The sequence below is a fragment of the Solanum lycopersicum genome, chromosome 8, assembly GCF_036512215.1.
Source record: "Solanum lycopersicum chromosome 8, SLM_r2.1".
NCBI lineage: Eukaryota > Viridiplantae > Streptophyta > Magnoliopsida > Solanales > Solanaceae > Solanum > Solanum lycopersicum.
Window position 1 is genome coordinate 65,132,079 of NC_090807.1, and position 15,818 is coordinate 65,147,896.

The 15,818-nt window shown below is 33.3% G+C and overlaps 2 protein-coding genes across 3 annotated transcripts; one reads left to right on the forward strand and one right to left on the reverse strand.

The window, feature by feature from the left end:
* Positions 1-3,913: 3,913 nt before the first annotated feature.
* LOC101265759 (probable LRR receptor-like serine/threonine-protein kinase At5g45780) lies at positions 3,914-8,561 on the forward strand. The gene is made up of 4 exons (XM_004245666.5): positions 3,914-4,644; positions 5,507-5,767; positions 5,888-6,760; positions 7,778-8,561. Exons 1-4 carry the CDS (start codon positions 4,206-4,208, stop codon positions 8,254-8,256), a joined length of 2,052 nt encoding a protein of 683 aa, XP_004245714.1. The 5' UTR covers positions 3,914-4,205; the 3' UTR covers positions 8,257-8,561.
* Positions 8,562-8,909: 348 nt separating this feature from the next.
* LOC101265463 (putative transferase At4g12130, mitochondrial) lies at positions 8,910-14,434 on the reverse strand. Of its 2 annotated transcripts, none has more exons than XM_004245665.5 (5): positions 13,676-14,434; positions 10,399-10,646; positions 10,002-10,100; positions 9,548-9,706; positions 8,910-9,467 (listed from the first exon to the last, which is right to left on the reverse strand). In XM_004245665.5, exons 1-5 carry the CDS (start codon positions 14,134-14,136, stop codon positions 9,229-9,231), a joined length of 1,206 nt encoding a protein of 401 aa, XP_004245713.1. In that variant the 5' UTR covers positions 14,137-14,434; the 3' UTR covers positions 8,910-9,228. The 2 variants fall into 2 exon arrangements, with proteins under 2 accessions (XP_004245713.1, XP_010325456.1); XM_010327154.4 differs by having other exon boundaries at positions 9,548-9,709; positions 13,676-14,414.
* Between the last annotated feature and the right edge of the window lie 1,384 nt (positions 14,435-15,818).

The following is a 15,818-nucleotide window of genomic DNA, read 5'->3' on the forward strand; positions in this document are numbered from 1 at the left end:
ATAATAATAAAATTTAAAAAGTGAAACATGATAAATTCCTCTGATAAAAAAGTAAAAAAAGGGTAAGGACTTTTTATTTTACTTTTTCTTTTTTAAAAAAAAGTTGAGTTTCTTTAATCTTGATATTGTTAGAAAGTAAAAATATATCTATTGTTATATTTATGATGATATGCTTTGAGATGATGAGACGAGGTTTAGCAGTTTTATTAAATCTTGAATTCATGATTAGAGTGACTCTTTGATTTCTTTTTTTCTTCTTAGAAATTAGATTAGGAAACTATGATTAAAACATAATTGAAAATTTGTATCTATTAGTTATAAATTCTTGAATTAGATCACTATGATGTATATATTTTTATCACGAGGTAAATAACTTATATACCTAACAACACAAACATAGAATTAATGTGTATTTACATATAAAATGAATGACTTATGTTTATAAGCCAGACTAAATTCATATTGCGCATTGAACGATTCATTCGGAGGTGATGTTCTCAACAAGATTTTTTCATATACAAAGCTCAAATATATATTTTTTTTTCGTCTTTTCAAAAACCGACTATTGTTATTCAAAACCTTTTTTTTTTCTAAGAAGTTGGCCAAACATTTTAATCTTTTAAAGTAAAACATTTTTTTATATAAAAAATACTTTAGACTTCTTTTATAATTTTGACCAAACATGCTATAGACTATACATTTCCGCTTTGAAAAAAGAAGGTTAATCATATGGTATCCAAAGTTAAAGAATATGATATAAATTAGATATGTCTGGCAAAGAATCAATCAACTATTAAGACAAAAAATGCTTTTAATATATTGAAAACAAATTTAAGAAACCACCAAAACATGCTTATTTAATAATTGAATTATTTTAACAGTTGTAATATCAGCCTATAATTTTAAAAATTAAATACTTATTCAAAGTTATCTAGCAGCTAGGGAGCTCAAGGAGTCAACCATACTTGTTGACAAAACTATTAAAGTCAAAATTAGGTATCTAATTTGGACCTCAGCTTAGACTTGCAACTCAATCATCCAAAAAAAAAATAATAATAATAACCAATAAATGATGAAAATGGCCTCAATTTTCATGAATTTTTATATATTTCTTTCTGGTTTTAATTGTATATTTTGGTTTTTTTTTCCATAGCAAAAGAATTTGTGTATTTTAGATAAAATGATATTTGACTGGATATAAATTTTAACACGTAAATTTGACTTGTATTTCATGATTAGTGATCGTAGAAGGAATTAAGTATTCAAGTAATCGACAAAAAATTAATTTTTGATCAAAACTTTTCCTACATTGACAATTGAAAACAATACTATATTTTTTAAAAAAATTATCGGATATAATAGTTTGTATAGATATGAACCGGAATCTAATTTTATCTCAAAAATTTGCTAACGAGATAACATCATCATGAGGTAATTGTTCAAGAATAAACACATCGTCACCTTTGTCGAAACTCAACACTCTACAGTTAAAAATTAATATTGAATATCTACAATGTAGATAATATGATAGTAAAACCTAATATCGAGTAAAAAAATAATGAAATGAGATAGGCTCCGTTTAATTAAAATCATACTTTTTGAAATATTAATCATTTTTAATCATTAAGAAATCCACTACCTTTGAAATAGTGCCTTTTTTTTTTTAGAGAAGGTGTTGGGGGGTCAAAATTTTCAAAATTTGAATGGGATGTACCACAGGTACATTTATTTTGTATTTATATTTATAAGAAAAAACATAAATGAGAAAGTGAGGAAAATTAAATCTGAAAAAATGAAAAGGAGCGTTATAATTATTATAGTAGTGGAAAAAAACTGATATTTCAACATCAAATTAAAGCCATTTAGTACTTCCTGGCTATGCTTCACCAATAAATGGCCCCAAAGTCCATTAATTTCCTCAATATTAATAGATAAAATATTAAATTGTTGTCTCATATTTAAAATAACTTATACTCCTTCGATTTATCTTTAATAACTTGTTCACTATAATAAAAATAATATCAAAATTAAATATGTTCTAAATAGGAGTATCAAAAGTCCGATCACTCCGTTTTGTCCACCTATTATATATACACAAAAAAAAATTTATGAAATAGCTTCGACCCTAGGATCATTTCGGTGCATAAAGTAATGACATAATACATAAATGTGCTCTTCAACTTGGTTTCGAATTACATTTATGCCCTTCAACTTTGGGTGTGCACAAGTAGACACTTAAATTTATAAAAAGTTCAACAAATAGATACACACTTCCTACATGTTATCCTACATGTCATTTTTTGTCCTATTAGTGTCTTGCGTGTATTGTGTCATGTAGGACTCATGTGTATATTTATTTAAAAGTTAGATAGTTAAAGTGCTTGTTTGTGCATTACGAAAGTTGGAGGTCAAAGTTAAAATTTGAAACCAAGTTTTAGGATCCAATATATGTATTATTATGCCTAAAGTAATCAACGTTAGAAAAGTTCGAGAAAAGAATATAATGTAGACAATCTTTTGCAAAATAGTGTTGATCCTAAGGTCAATCTCGAACTCTTGGTACAAATAACATTCCAGATTAATAGAGTTCGAGGAATGGTTGCACCCAAAAGATGTGATTAGAAAGTGTATAATGAAATATATATGAATAGCTGCTTACAATATGGTTCGAACCATGACCTATATTTATGTTGCACAAACATAATTTTATCGTTACTTCAGTTTTAAACCCCTCATAATGTATGATGTAGACCATATATCCTTATAAAAATATTAATAGTTACTTACATGGTACGCTTCATGACCTATATATAAATAACACAAAGATAATTTTATTATTATTTTTAGTGGTGGAGTCAAAATTCTCAATAAGGAGTTCCAAATTCAAAGGAGTAAACATATAAACTATTCGAAGGGGATTCTATATATATATATATATATATATATATCTAAAAAATAATTTTGACCATATATAGTAATATTTTATGCTGGGGGTTTGGATTTCGACATTGTGAGTGGAGAAGTTAAAAGCTTAAAGCCGCGTTTAGCTCAATCTTGAAAACCACATGCATGTGGTTGAATACTTTTATAATTTATATCATATCATATGCTATTTATATATTTAAAATAAATTCCATTTGGATGAGACCAGATATGTTAGGACATTTTTATTCTTTAGACGATAACAAGCTTTCATTTCCACATGAATAAATTAAATACTCTTACTATATGGTGTAAACATTATTGCAAATGGAATTCAGTATCATTTGTTTTGTACGACCAAAAACGGATAACTTGTTCACATTTTATTAGTTAAAACAAGTTTGAATTGGAGAAAGTGAAAGGCACTAAGATGGATCTGAAAATGGGAAAGAGACTAAAGTTTTGAGGATTATATTTACGTTTAGTTGGTCAAAATGTGATTTAGAAAAAAAAAATTTAAAAAATAAATAAGTTATTTTAAAATTAAAATAATATTAAATCAAATTAGAAATTAAATTTCATAAATGACTTCAAACTTATTATCTCCCACAAGTTTCATGATGTTTAATAACTTGGCATAATATATTTTTATTTATTTACCAAATACTAAAATATATATTAGACGTTTTGGTTCTGACTAGTAACACATCAATTATTATTATTATTTTAAACCTCTCCTCAAAAATAGGGATATTTTCTATCCGAATAACTCCATAAACATCAAATTTGTTTATACTAAAATTAGAGAATTAACTTTTCAAAATTATAGTATATGCTAGAATTTCAAAATTCATAAAATTTGATAAAGTTATTGAATTCTTAATAATTAGTTATACATATTAAGTAAATAAGTTTGCGTCAAAGTTATTTAATTTATAATATAAATTTACGGTCAAAACTATTAAATTCGATTAAAGTTATTTAATTCTATAAATATAAATTTACGATCAAAGCTATTAAATTCGATCGAATCGTAATATAACACTAGCTCTTGGCATATTTAAGAATGTGCATGCATGTGTCAGACACTATGCTCAAAAGTCTTCCTTTCTGTATTTTCTTTAACTAACTCTCTTTTCTCCTTTGACAATTCACACCAATAAACTCATTTTTCTGTCTCTCCACTGTGAAGCACCATTGAAATCCCAATGCAAAAGCTCACTAATACTTCATAAAAAACTCAACTTTTCACTCAAATCTGAAAGTTCACAAAGATCAGAGAAATGGGGGTTAATGATTTTGTTTTTATTTTCATTTTTACTCTGTTTGTTCTTGGATTTTCTTGCATAGAACCTGTTTGTGGAAATGCTGAGGTGAGAGCTTTAATGGAGATTAAATCAGCTTTGGACCCAGAAAGCAAGAAACTTTCTTCATGGACAAGTGATGGTGATCCATGTAGTGGTTCTTTTCTTGGAGTGATTTGTAATGAACATCATAAAGTAACAAATATTACTCTGACAGATAAAGGACTTACTGGAAAGTTGTCACCAGCAATTGCTGAGCTGAAGTGTCTGTCTGGTCTGTTCTTGCATTATAATTCTTTAACAGGGGAAATACCAAAGGAACTTGGGAATTTGACTGAGTTGAATGATCTTTATCTCAATGTGAACAATCTTTCTGGGATTATACCACCAGAACTTGGAAACATGGAAAGTTTACAAGGTTTGTTGCCTTTGTAAACATCTTTCTGTTTAATTTTGAGGGAGATTGTTTCTCTTTTTTCCTTAGCTCCCACCTTTTTGCTGCTTTGGTGACTCGAATTGTCTATGGTGATTTCTAAAAATAGTTGTATTAAATGATTTGTCATTTTAAAAGTTTTAAGATAAAATAATTATCCTTTTCTCATTCTACTTTTAATAGTAATTGTTCTTGAACATCCTGTTTTAGTGACTCGAACTAACAACCTTAAAGTTGGAGGTAGAGGGTGCTTACAACTTGAGCAACCCCTGCTGTCAGGGAAATTGCTTATTTCATTCTTTTTTTGTGTGTGTGTGTGTGCTGCTGATTAATGAGTCTACATGAATTTAGGTAACAGAGTAGACAAGTTGCAAAGTTTCTTAGAGATCTATGCAGATTTTTCAGTTGCGTAAACGTAGGACTTTGTGGGGATTGATGGTTTACTAGTTTTTTTGACTTCCTTCATCCATAAATTAAACAGTTTAAGTTTGAGAGAAATTAAAGTGTTACTAGTATATGTATGAATTGTTGAATTTCCAAACATAAGGAAAGCTTTAAGGACAACAGAGAAGTGGCTCAAAATTGCTTTAAGTTGCAGATTGGAATTCCAAGTATACCTTGTTAGAGTTCCTACTTCTGCCATAGTTGCTCCCACACCTCCTTTTCTGGTCTTTATTCCTTCTTGCTAATTACTACGTTTTCGGTCTGAACAGCATACTGAAATTTCTTTTCCAAATGAGGTGATGATAGGAATGCAAGAACAACTCTCCCCCCCCCCCCCCCCCCAACCCCGCCCTTTTTACAATGATATGTATTCTGAGATATTTGTTGCATTTTGTGCTTCCAGTGCTGGACTTGAGTTGTAACCAGTTGACAGGGAGTATACCAACAGAGATTGGGTTCTTGAGGAAGTTGAGTGTTCTTGAATTGCAACATAACAGGCTGACAGGTGAAATTCCAGTGAAGTTAGGAATCCCCGGGACGTTGAAAAAGCTATATTTGGGATTCAATCAGCTATCTGGTCCGATTCCATCAAAATTAGCTGCTGCTCCCCAGTTGGAGGTTCTAGAAGTACAAAATAACACCCTCTCTGGAGTTGTTCCTCCAGGTAGTTTCCCTTTTTGAGTTCTTAACTTTTTATGAATCCTTTTTTCCTATCTTGAAGTTATATCTTTTGATTTCTGATTTAAACCTCTTTTTCCTCCTTTTTATCTGGACTTATTTGTAGCTCTAAGGAGATTAAATGAAAAATTCAATTGTGAAAGCAATCCTGGTTTATGTGGTACTGGATTTACTTCATTGAGAGTTTGCACTGCCTGGGATCATGTCAATGTGAATCAAGTTGGTTCTGATGTACCCAATAATAACGGTGATCCTATAGATGTCCCAGGAGCTGCTCATATTAGTCCGTTGCCTTGTAATCAAATTCATTGTTCAAGATCATCAAAATTTCCTCAAGCAATTATCGTTGCTTCTGTGATTACAGTCACTTTGACTTTGGTAGTAGCAGTAGTTTTTGGTATATTTAGACGAAGAAGGCTAAAACAAAGAGTAGGGAACACAAGTGATGCATCTGATGATAGGCTTAGCACTGATCAGGCAAAGGAAATGTACAAGAGAAGCCCTTCTCCACTACTTACTGTTGAGTACTCAAATCGTTGGGACCCTATGACCCCTGAAAAGAGTTGCAATAGCATGTTCAATGATTTCTTAAATGGATTCAAGTTCAATTTGGAAGAGGTTGAGTCAGCAACTCAGCATTTTACAGAGATAAATCTATTGGGACGGAGCAATTTCTCTGCCGTCTATAAAGGAATTTTAAAAGATGGATCTATGGTAGCTGTAAAAAGCATCAGCGTGACAAGCTGTAAGTCGGAGGAGACAGAGTTCATGGAAGGGTTGAGCTTATTAACCTCCCTTAAGCATGAAAACCTTGTCAAGCTAAGAGGTTTCTGTTGTTCAAAGGGAAGGGGTGAGTGCTTTTTAATCTATGATTTCGCCTCTAAAGGGAACCTCTCTCAGTATCTTGATGTTGAAGTAAACAGCAACCATGTTCTAGACTGGTCCAAAAGAGTTTCAATCATCAAGGGGATTGCAAAAGGTTGGTCTTCTTTGCTTTTGTTCATCATTACATCTTCAACATTCTCTACAAATTTCTCAGAATGTTTTAAAGTTCCATTGCATAGGCAGTCTATTACCACTAAAGTGCTCACAGGAGTCAGGAACAGTACGTGCCTGTAGATCCATTTGCATGGTAATTAATGGTAGAGTCAGGATTTTCATTAAGGGGGTTCAACTTATGAAAAAGTAAACACATGAAGAAGTCGAAGTTCAAATGTATAGATGAAGAATAATTGACCATGTATCAACCATGTAATTTTCTGCCGACTCCCTCGACCTACCTAGCTACACCCTTTCACGCCCATAAAGAAGAAAAGTAATAAATGCAAGGCACAGTTTACTAAGTTACCCCTAGTTATTAGATGGAGGAGGAGTTCTTTAATATAAAAGTATAGTTGGAAACAAGGAGTAGTACTATTTTTTGTCTTGACTTCTAAATAGACAATTATTTAGGGATGAACTTTTATGCTAAAGCGACACTTATTTGGGACGGAGGGAGTAATATGAATACAGAGAGACTGGAATTATTGTCATTCAAACTTAGTTGTGGGACAATAATTGTTGTGTCTTCAAAGAAAACCAGAAAAAGGTACAAATTATTGCTTTAATTGAAAATTCAAGTTCCCTTGCCATCAAGGAAAGCAGTAGGACATGTCTCAAGAACCTCATTAATATTTGCATTTAATAGTTCTCCTATGTTCACTATTTCAAAACCAGTGCCTTTTGATTTGATTAAAGATGAAATAGCACAGGTGCACCATCACTGCATTAACTTCAGTTGTTCTATCAACAGATATTTGGGCTAAGTTTTGGTATAGCTCATCTCTCCAATGAATAAAATCTTTATACACTATGATGGCGAATGATTTCAACTTACGAACTATATTGTTTTTGTGAGAGTCAAGGAAACTTATACATGTTTTTCGCATCCTATCTTAACATGATTCCTTCATATTTCCTTTTGACTGATACCAATTGTTATGCATCTTTCTAACAGGACTAGGATATCTGCACAGCACCGAAGCAGACAAACCTTCCATGATTCATCGCAACATATCCGTGGAAAAAGTCCTCCTTGATCAACAGTTCACTCCACTAATACTGGACTGTGGCCTACTAAAACTGCTTGCTGATGATGTTGTTTATTCAGCACTTAAGGTCAGTGCTGCACTTGGATATATGGCTCCTGAATACATCACAACTGGACGATTCACAGAAAAGAGCGATGTATATGCATTTGGAGTAATTATCCTTCAAGTACTCTCTGGTAAAGGACTTCTGGACTGCTCAATGAGACTTGCAGCTGAATCTTGTAACTTTGAGAACTTCATTGACCCTAATATCAAGGATACATTCCCCATAAGTGAAGCAACTATGCTAACTAAACTTGCAGTAAGTTGCACTGTCGAGGATCCAGATAGCAGGCCAAGTATGGTTTTAGTAAATGAAGAATTGAACAGATGTAGTGGTGGTTGAAAAAGGAAACATGTCCGCGTTGAAAGCTGTTGATGATTATTAACCATAGGGAAACAAGTGCCAAAGCGATAGAGTTGCAGTTATCTATCTATTGTATTATGCAACATCACTTGCTTCTGTACATAATGAGGCGGATTGAACAAATTCTTTGTATGGTTTGAAGGACACCACTTGGTGTTGTTGATTGTTGTAGCTCTAGCTCAGAAGTGATAAGAGGAAGCTAATGAACTTATACCATTATTTGATCTTTTGACAGTACTTTAATGTCTTTCTGTATTCTGATGAATGCATTCTTTTTACTCTCATATATTGATGAAAATCACGGGCTAAATTTGGTAGTAACGTAATACCACAATGTCAAACTTACACAGCAATTCTGCATATAGTGTTTTGATAAGTTCCATCTTTCTTGAATTTTAGTATCGAGTGATCAAAATCCAATATTGTATCTATGGCTATATGAGAAATATATTGAATCGATTCTTTTTAATGTTGTCTCTGGTAGGTGACTGTATATCAAGCCCATGTAAGAAATAAAGATAGGACTGTGCTGCCTAAATGCTAGAAATAATAGACATGTCAATACATGATATTAAAATAGAATGATTGAAATGTACAGGCTTATGAATGTAATGTTATAGCAAAATACCTAATAAAGTGAAAAGCAAGTTTACTGAAGCTGTGAGAACAGATTAAAAAGTATTTACCAAATGAGTTGAGTTTGAGTAAGCGCTCACACGGCCAACATACTACGTGATTCTAACTTCGACATGTTTGATTATTACATCAGTAAACAGAACATAGTTGTACAACAAAAACATCAACTGCTATTTCAAAGAACTCTCGTCTGATTATTACCATTCTTCGTATCCAAGAACTGATGATCCTCAAAAAAGGGAATTCCGAAACATGAAGGGAGTTGTAGGCAACTTTGGCAGGATGTGATGGACAGTCGATAAATAGAGGTTCACTCTATGCAGTTGCACTCTGTTCTTGTTGATCTGATAACCATTCAGCAGGCCACCACTCTGGTTTAATTGCCTGGACTTTTACATCATCAGAACCTCGTATTGTTAACGAGCCTTTAAAGGCGTCATCCAAGCGCAGAAGACCCAAACCCCGGCTTCCAAGGGCAGTTGTGACAGTTCCTGCTTTCTTTCCAGATGATGCATCAATTACTTCCGACCTTGGAGCAACTTTTTGTTCCACCTCTGGTTTAGAAGGAGAAGGGACACTCGTCAATGGTTCTGAAATAGTTATGAAGTACTCCAGAAAACAATAAGAAAGCTACCTTCTCCGCTGTCATTCACAAACTTAAGGGGAAGCAACCGTTTCCGGATGACCCCACGATGATGTGTGCGAGCAATGAGTTCTTGGCCCACATAGCATCCCTTATCAAAGCTTATTCCATTTAAAGCAGCAAGATTGTACTCAAGCGGCACAGCTTCACCTGCTAACAAATTTATAGATCAGAAAGTGATTCATGAACTTCACAAACAAATGAAGGTAGAGATTTCAAATGAAAGATAAAAGGGAAGGAAGTAACGGAAGGAATAAATGAAAGGCTTCAGTTTGTTATAGGTTACAATATCTGTAGCTCTCTCAGGATTCATTTCCCTACATCCGCTACTATTTCAGATACTTGCGGACTCTCGAGTTGTTGTTCCCCACAGAATAATTGCATACAGAGAGACTAAAGACTCGAGCAGAAAGTGAGACTATAATATAGATCAATCAAAGCACACCTTTAGGAATCTCAGCTGAGCCTTCTGCAACTCCCTTCTCCAACCTCCACAGAAGATAATTCTCTTCATTTGTCTCTTTGTCTGCTTCAACCAAAGGTGCTGAAGCAAATTTGAGCATATATGAGCAATCATGTACAATATCTATGACTAGTATAACATATTGAGAAGACATAAAAGTTAATGCTTATATACCAACTATAACTTAAATTTGTTCGAAGTCAAAATTTCTGAATCAAAAAGGCGTATCAATAAAGATGAAGAGAAAAAGTCTACACTGATCAGCAGGATATGGGGCTGTGCAAACTTCTTCTAGACAAATGAGGAAACAAAAGAGATGAAAGCATTAAAGGTAAACGAAAGAGATGAAGCATTGGAAAGGGAAGTAACCAAGACTTACGAGTTGTGTTAGATGGAAATATGCCCCTGAATCCAAGGCAATCTAATCTGGGATCTCTATACCATAGCCACCCACAATTGTTTCCTTGTGAAGATGACTGGCCAGAGCGATCAAACCCACCACCCCATCCAAGGGAGGCAGCATCTGGCTCTTCAGAGGACTTCTGAGTTAAATATTGGCCAAACCTCTGCCAGCAAGAGAAATCATCAACCACGCTCTCTATTTCAACCTTAGACCTCAACCGATACCTGCATAACCAATAATATACACACATATTTCACAAGAGTCAACCAATATGCAATAATAACAGTACAAGAAACTGTATCCCAAAGAACACATTTTCTGGATTTTGCTATTTCAAGCCCTCAAACAACTATTTTCTAAGAACCAGGAAATACAGGCATGCATTCTAGATGAACCATTCCAGCAGCTTATCCAAAGAAATAACGGTACATCGGCTTATGGTCCAATCACTAGTCACCATTAGTCTAACTATGAGGAATTGCAGCTTTCACGACTGCATATCCTCAGATCTTTCACCTCGTAACTGACATCTCCACCCATAAGAGGACGGATCGGTGTCACCAAATCAATGGATCATTTCCATGTCAAAGTAGGCCTTTGGTTAAAAAAATACCGAGGTTGAAGATTGTTTGAACTGCAACAACGAGACAAACACTTGCAAATTGTTTGAACACCAAGGTTGAAGATTGTTTGAACTGCAACAACGAGACAAACACTTCCAAATATTCAAAAATTTCGAGGGAGAAGAATAAGAGATTGAGACTGTATAAATTTCATATCCATTTCATTTGCTTAGCAGCAGTATCCAGCATTCTGCTTAGGCCCTCCTTTGCCAGTACGAATACTCCAGCTCTTTGTGGAGAAAAAAAGCCACAGGGCTTCAGTTACTAAGATAAAGAGTACTTGCCAGTAGAGATGTTAAATTTAATCCAACTATGTCCAAATCCCTGCTTTTTGAGTAGTGAAATGGGATACGAACAGTTCAACTGATCAAAGTCTTTATGGATGTCCAGCTTGCACAGAGTACCTGCACCTCCTCAATTTCCAGTCTAGAACTTTGTACAATCAAAGAGGCATAAGAAAAGCATTCTGTGTGTCCAAGATCAACTTCACCATCACTGCTTTAAGCCTCTCTTCTAGGACTTTCGAGAAATTTTTCGAAGGCTCACAATGAGATTAATTGGTCTATAGTCCATAAGCTCTAATGTCCCTTTTTTTTCTTCCTTGGGAATCCAGGCAGTGAAGGAAACATTACTTGTCTCACCATCTAACATTGTTGATGGTAGTGATGTAGGGCTTCCATGATGACTGAACTGATGAAATTCCTAGAACTTTGGTAGAAATCCATTATTCACCCATCAGGCCCTGCATCACTTGCATCATCATTGTCGGATGAAGAGAAGATCTCATAGAACTTCAAGCTTTGTTTTTTATGGAGCTTTGAGTTCAGTTTCTAATTTTGATTGAGTTGAAAGTATTCAAGTAAACCGAGTTAATATGGGACATCTTTCTTTGCTGTCATTTATATCTAAAATCAGATCAGACACCCAACAGTCAACAGTCTAGCTACCATTTTAGATTCACTAGTACAGCCAGTATGAGAAGTCAAAATCACTTTTTACATCACCAAGACATCATGATGGATCTCATGCAATCCCTACATAAAATAAAGAATCATCACAAGGTATAACACTCCAATGTATGCAAGGAACAAAGGTTAACTAACTATTAGCTAGAGCACCTTGTATTGCAGCAAATACAATTTGTCAAACTACATCGTTGCTAGAATGAAGAAGTTTCCAATATGTTTTTCTAGCATAAAAAGGGGGGGTAAGCTCCAGCCGTTCCAGATGTCTTTTTGTTCATGTATTACATAGTTACATCATTATAATAATTCGTTCTTTGCCAGAAGGTGTGGTATATGCATGCATAAAACCTCTTTTGTAGGCAAAGAACTTTTTGAGAATGATATATAAAATGATTCGTAGGCAGAGAACTTTGAAGCTACTTTATCAACAAAAGAAAAAAAATCAAGCTAGTAAGTAGATTCACTCAAGTGATGTAAACATATATTTGTCTCACATTTTTTCTAGTTAAAGAAGTGTCAAGATAATATACATACTTCCCAGTGGTTGCACATAGACTTTTCGTTGACGATATCTGAATATGTTCTGATGAATGTGCCAATGATGATAGAAACTAAGGTCTACCTCACATCTTTCCTGGGAAGCATCTTCGACAGATTACATCTTACTTTCCAACATATACTGGTTGGAAGAACTGTTTTGTCCATTCAGGCTTCTCTATATACCTAACTGCATAATAAATACAACATTCGACTAGCATTTACTAATTCGGGTTTCTCAGAAGTTTTGTTCTGATCCTGGTTTCTATCTGAGGTAATTATGAATGGTTGGTTCTTCATACTGATTTGATGGTTACCCTGCTTATACCACACATACCCTTAAAGTGGAAGGCCTTTTAGAAACATAAAAGCTATACCAATAAAGCTGAAGTCAACCACTCCATTTTTGCTCAGGGAGTGGATCTCTTTTTCACTCAGCTTGCTCCATCACATACCTATGACTCTCTCACTGAAGATACCAATTCTGCATAGATTCTCATTACAATAGTTTCCCTGATTATCGCAATGTTTGTAACATGGATTTGATCTGAGAGGAAGGAGTTAGAGAAGTCGAGGTGAGTCAAGTCCATTAGCTACTTCAACCCTATGTTAGGTAGGAGGGTGTGGAGATTGCATATTACTATAGAACATTCATCGGTAGTGCGTACTACTTTAGAAGGTTGGTAGGTAGTGGAGTATTGTCTTGCTTTTCAACGAGTTTGGGATTGTGCTTTTCATAGTACCAGCCTTATTCTTGTAGTGTCTTGTTTTTTCATTTCTACTGTCTACTGTTGTTTCTTGTGTCTACGTTATCGCACCATTTTGTTGTTGTTACTATTTTCTAACTAGTTGCTATGTTTCCGTCACTGTTGTTTTCCTTTTCATAACTACTATGTAGACAACCTTACACTGCCCTGCATTGTCAGGGGAGAACAACTTTACTTATTATACCTTCATATGAATGCATCAAATCATCTATGTTTATCCTTGAGCAACAATCAATTAATCAATTCCATGCTGATACACCCCACAGCTACATTTACAAATATGCTCATCCAACTTCTTTTATCACAATTTAACTTCAATTTAATATGCAAAATTACATAAGCTCAAAACTTGGAAACTCACTTTTTCAGTGTCTGCAGAAGCTCGTCCAATTCAGAACCATCAACATCAGCAAACAATTCCAGCTCCCCAGAATCAGGGCCAGGCCCTGAACCAGTTCGATCAAGCTTCTCATCAGCTCGAGGCGGCCTATACAAGAACATATCATACAAAAACCTTCCTTGAGCAGTCAAAAGAGCAGCATACACCGGAGAAACCGAAACAAACGGCGCGTTGGTAGTGGCCAAAGTGGTCCTATCTTCGGGTTGTGGATTTTCTAACCTCCGTAGATCATTGGTAACAAGACCCTGAAGGAATTTAACCGTGTCAGGTCCTGTAAAACGGATAACGGATCGGGTCTTGAGACGGGAAGCCATGGGGCCGGCATTTTCGAGCTGGGATTGATGAGAGAAGCGTATGGAAGAATTGATAAAAGTTGAATTTTTGGGTTTGAAGAAATGAAGAGATCGTTTCAAACGGTACATTGCTGGCGGCGATGGTGGTTGCAGAGCGGTGAAGACGGCGGGTATATGAAAATTGGTTGACGGACACGTGGATTTAGACGGTGCTACGTGGTGAATAAAGAAGGAAGTTAGCTGTTAGGTGTTGAATAATTAAAAAAAAAAAGATGTTGGGTGTTAGGTGTTCGATGAAATTCCCCACAGAGAAAACATTAGACAGCTTTCGAATAACTTAAATGGAGGAGCGGTGGGGCGGTAACTACTCGTCTCTTGTATGAATATATATATTTTTGTTAGAGAATGTATTACTTAATTTTCTTATATGTATTTAAATTTAGTTGACGAAATAAAAAACTAAGAAAAATTAGTTTCCAACTGTTTTGATTCATGATACATTGTGCATGATATTTTCTTTGTATATTTTTATTTATCATGTTTTGCTTTTTAAAAATTAATTTTTAGAGTTAAATTAAATTATATTAATTTAATATTTTAAATATTAAATAATTATATAAAAGTACTATAAATTATAAGTTTTTATATATAATATGATAAAAATATATCTTAAAATGTTTGTTAAAATTTTTATAATTATGACAATTAAAAATGAAAGAAGGAAAGTACACCATAAACATCTTCTTTTAGGGGAATAGCTTCTTTTTTTAAAAAAAAAAATAGAAATCCAATCTATTTATTTCTCTCTCGGTTTATTTTCATTTATCTTGATTTTTTTAGAGTTAAATTATAGTAACTTTGATTTATTATTTATAATATATTTTTCTTGATATAAAAAAAATTGTAATTTATAGTAACTTTTTTATTGTTTTTAAATATTTAAATTTTTTATTTAAAGTAACGAATTAACATAATCTAATTTAATTTTAAAAATTAGTCAAATTTATTGACAAAATACATAAAATTATATCGTTAATAGCTACTTCCTCTGTTACCAAAAAATAACCTAGTTTGATTTGGAACAGAGTTTAAGAAAAGAAATAAGATATCTTAATCTTATAGTTATAAATTAAAATTATGTCAAATGTAATAAAATACTTTTTAATCTTGTGAATTTAAACATACCACATGAAAAAATTAAAATTAAAATATTATAATTTTTTTTATTTAAATAGATTAAAAAATTAAATAATTCTTCTTTAAACGAAGAAAATATTATTTTAATGCACGATTATACATCGTATCCAAAAGGAAAATCTCTAACTTGTGCAACACGACCTGGCCTACTAGAAACTACTTGTTGGGTCCTAATCAAATTGCTTGCTGGCAAAGAAGGATTAAATTTCTAAACTAAGATTAATTATTTAATTAGCATTTGCCATTATCTTTTAAGCTTTAACAAATCCGTGTACTAAAACAAACCAGATGTTTTCTAAATTCTAAGTCAACTAACTTATTTTCAACTATGGTGTTGAGTATAACAACCCAATAACTAACCAAAATTCAATAATTTATAATTAATGAAACCATAGTAAATTAAACAAATTAGGCTCTAATTTCCAGTTACATCATGTCCATTTGCTTGTACATATCCGATTAACTAAAATAATGATTACAGTTACTGTTATTATATATTATTGTAATATAAGGTCCATTTCGGATAAATTCAGTAATCTAATTATTATTTACTTTTAATAAATTTATTATAGGCTACTTAACAAACTCTACCCAACAATTATTACTATGAGATA